At 38.8% G+C, this 4116-nt stretch overlaps 1 protein-coding gene across 1 annotated transcript; it reads left to right on the forward strand.

Moving 5' to 3' along the window:
• Window positions 1–2312: 2312 nt before the first annotated feature.
• On the forward strand, window positions 2313–3245 carry LOC102264622 (olfactory receptor 5P1). The gene has a single exon (XM_005887794.2). It carries the CDS (start codon window positions 2313–2315, stop codon window positions 3243–3245), a length of 933 nt encoding a protein of 310 aa, XP_005887856.2.
• The last annotated feature ends 871 nt before the right edge of the window (window positions 3246–4116 follow it).

Consider the following 4116-nt stretch of genomic DNA (forward strand, 5'->3'; position numbering starts at 1 on the left):
CTCCCCCTGGGCCTTCCCTATGTAAATTGGGCTAGCCAGGAGTGCTGTTTGTTCTACGTGAGGTCTTCACTTTGGTCCTCGGACCTTCCTTTGTTCTATTTTCATGAGTGTTTCCCTTCCTTGTCTTTTAGCCACCACCATTCTGGACTCCTTTTCCTATTCTAACTACCTAACATTAGCAAAGAAGTATATAGGGAGATACATTTCAAAAAGTAACTAAGGATAGAATATAAAGCTCCATAAATATTGTACAAAGGAATTGGGAAGTATATTCCACCTGGCATATGCATTATACAAGTCATGTATAAATTCTAGTAACAGGTTTTCTCCAGCACATATTAGTCCCAAACACTAGTTATTTGTGATACAGGAATAAACACCATTTCGAGGAGACTATGTATTAATTGGGAGGAATAAAATGTAAGCAAGCAAAAAACAAAACAAAATCCCATAATTTAGTACAAAGAAACACAATCTAAACATCTTCAAAGCATGAGGTCAACAAAAAGGAAATTTATCTGATTATACCTTAGATGTCAGAGTAGATTTTGTAGAGAATGAACTTGAAGGAGGAGTAGAAGTCACCCAAGGTAATGATAATGGAAAGTTGGGGGCCATCCAAGTTGGAGAACAAGGATTAAAGGCCAAATAAGACAGATGAACGGAGGAGACTGAATAGTTCAAAAAGGTTGGATTAGTGCAAGTGCTGGATGGAAACATCCTGAGCGAGAAGCAGAGAGTCATATGCAGGTGATACATCAGAAAGCGTACACTGTGCTGTGTTAAGAAGAGTAGGTTCATCTTGGAGGCCAAAGAAATCATGAAAGACTTGAAAGGATCACTTTGGCATCACCATTTTACTTCAGCAAGAGATTACTTTGGCAGATGTACCGTGAATTATAATGGCAGAAGAATGAAGACAAGGAGGCAAACAGATGAATAAAATAAAAGAGAAAAATGAACAGGGCCTCACCTACAGTAGGAAAACTAGCAGTGGAAATATAGGAATGGATAAATAAAATGAAGAGCTAAATTGTAGATAGTATCAATAGGATTTTATTAGATGTGGTACAATGAGAGGAAGAAGGCTAGGATCACTTTGAGAGGATAACAGGCTGGAAGGCCAGGAGTCTCCAAATGGAGGACATAGGCTGCAAGTGTCAGACATTTTTTCTCTCTCTCTTACGTGGCAGGAGGAAACATATTAGTGCTATATTTTTTCCCCATCTCTATACAAATTTAAAAAGAGGTTTATCTTAAAATTCTGGGTTGCCATAATGATACCTGGTTCCAAGTGAATTTTTCTCAAACCTTGAGTTAACCAATGCATTTTTCTCATGGAAATGTTTGTCTTAAGCTATGTTAATGTACTATGCATTTACCCGAGACTCTGTCTTCAAGTCGGTTCTGCCTAAAGGCTCAGAACAGACTTGGCAAACCAATATGTTATGCATTGTTCTCCCAATCTATGTTAATGAAACTATATATTTGTATGGAAATCTACCTTTCTTCAAGATTCCTGTCAATCATTTTATGGCCCTGGATGACCCACCACAGCATGTTGTGGGTGAGGGGCCTGGTGCCAGTCTCTGAGTTTTGAGACATTTCCATTCTCTAATTAGCAGACCGCTAGTAGCTATATAACATCTGGCTAAAGAATAGCAGGGGGACATTCTTTATGACCCTTTCTGACGTCTGTGTCAGAAGCTTTCTCTATCTCTTTTATACTTTAATAAAACTTTATTACGCAAAAACTGAATGATCAAACCTTGTCTCTGGTCCCAAATTGACTTCTTCTCCTCTGGAGCACAAGAATCCCAGCATCTTTCATGGTTCAGCAACAACCTTTCAACTTCCATGTTTCAGACATGAGCAATTGTGTGGATTGTGAATTCCACAAACACAGGACAGGAGGAATGGTCTAATGAAAGGATGAGTTTGGTCTGGGGGAGGCTGAGTTTGAGGTATTTGTGGGATTTCTAACTGAAGACTTCCAAGATGACTGAAACTATAGACCTGGATCTTGGGAGACAGATCTTTCTACAAATAAAGTTTGGAAAGGGGTTTTAGAATAAACATTAGATAAATAAAAGAATATAACTGAATTCCCAGAGAGTGAGGTTGAATCATTCTTCTTTTGTGTAAAGGGACAAAGCAATCCTGTACAGCACCATATTTACAGCTAGGCAGAGGGAGAAATTATTATGAATAAGTGTAATGAATAACCAAAGAAAACCAAGAATGTGTAGAATGAAAACATTTTTTTTAATCAATTTTAAAATTTCCCTCAACAGGAACAATTCCCAGAGGACATGAAGTTTGGAAACCACACCAGTGTGACAGAATTCATCCTTTTGGGGTTAACAGAGGATCCTACACTTTGTGGCATCTTTTTTGTGGTATTTCTAGGAATCTATGCTGTCACCTTAGTAGGCAATATCAGCATAATTATTCTAATAAGAATTTGTTCCCAGCTTCACACCCCCATGTACCTTTTTCTAAGTCATTTGGCTTTTGTGGACAGTGGGTGTACCACATCCGTCACACCGATGATGCTTATAGGATTCCTGAGACAAGGAGTGACCATCACTGCTTCTGGCTGTGAAGCTCAGCTGTGTTTTGTGGTCATGTTTGGGTCAGCTGAGTGCTTCCTGCTGGCTGCCATGGCCTATGACCGCTATGTGGCCATCTGCTTGCCCCTTTTCTACTCCACCCACATGTCCCCCAGAGTCTGTGCTCTCTTGATTGGGGTATCTTACCTAGGTGGATGTGTCAATGCTTGGACATTTACTAGTTGTCTATTGACTCTGTCTTTCTGTGGACCAAATCACATAAATGACTTTTTCTGTGATTTCTCCCCTCTGTTGAAACTTTCCTGCTCAGATGTCTCCATCATTGAAATTATCCCTTCCATCTCATCTGGATCTATCCTTGCATTCACAGTGTCCATCATAGCTCTCTCTTACATCTGCATCCTCAACACCATCCTGAAGATGCGCTCCACTGAAGGGAGACACAAGGCCTTCTCCACCTGCACCTCTCACCTCACTGCAGTCACTCTCTACTATGGAACGATTACCTTTATTTATGTGATGCCCAAATCCACCTACTCAACTGACCAGAACAAAGTGCTGTCTATATTCTACACAGTGGTGATCCCCATGTTGAACCCCCTCATCTACAGTCTGAGGAACAGAGATGTAAAGGAGGCCCTGAGAAAGGTAAGTGTCAGAATATATTCTTAGGATTTCTTCTTAACATTTCTGATGACCTATAAATTTTTGTTTACCAGTATCACACTTAGGACCTACTAAATACTGCTTTACTGGGTGCTTAAATTGAAATCAAAATATTTCTTATTCTCATTTGTATATACTTATAAACCAGCTGGTAGGCATCTTGGAATTAGTAATAATGATAGCAATTATTTTCACTATTACGTATTAACATCTTTAGATGCCTAGGACTTTATTTAGCAAACAATAATCTCTACTTATAATATGCCAGGCCCTGTTCTAGCACAATGATATATTAGCTGGCTTATTTCGCATAAAAACCATATAGTCGTAGTTCTATTATTTCTATTTGACAAATAAATTATCTGGTACACAGAGAGGTTAAGTAGATGCCCAGAATGATGCAGCTGGAAAGTTGTGCAATCAGTTTCTGAATCCAGAAAGTCTGAGTTCAAACCACTATGTTTCTTTATTTAATTTTTACAGAAATCTCATGATGCTGATTATTAACAATTTACCTCAATTTTACAGATGAAACTGCTGAGTCACAGAGATATTCAATAGCTTGTCTTGGGAGATATGGACTCAAGTCTCTAATTCACTTGGAATCAAGTCCTCTGATTCTATGCCTTTCTTCAGCATTGTTACTTATCTAGAGGATTTGACTAGGACAAGCAAGCCTATAGCTGTTCTTTTAAATCAGTCTTCTGAACAAACTCTACTACCAAGTTAGTCTAGATTGTGAGGACTCCAAAAACAAGGATGAGAATGGAAACCTGATTGGTTTATATCTATAGAAATTAAGGTCTGGACACCACAATTACATGATTTGACTGGAAGTCTAACCATATTTAGCTCAGATGGTAGAGAATATGCCTGC

Source organism: Bos mutus, chromosome 15, assembly GCF_027580195.1.
Source record: "Bos mutus isolate GX-2022 chromosome 15, NWIPB_WYAK_1.1, whole genome shotgun sequence".
NCBI classification, from domain to species: domain Eukaryota; kingdom Metazoa; phylum Chordata; class Mammalia; order Artiodactyla; family Bovidae; genus Bos; species Bos mutus.

Coding starts and splice junctions, on each gene's coding strand:
- LOC102264622 (XM_005887794.2), top strand. CDS start 2,313: ATGAAGTTTGGAAACCACACCAGTGTGACAGAATTCATCCTTTTGGGG.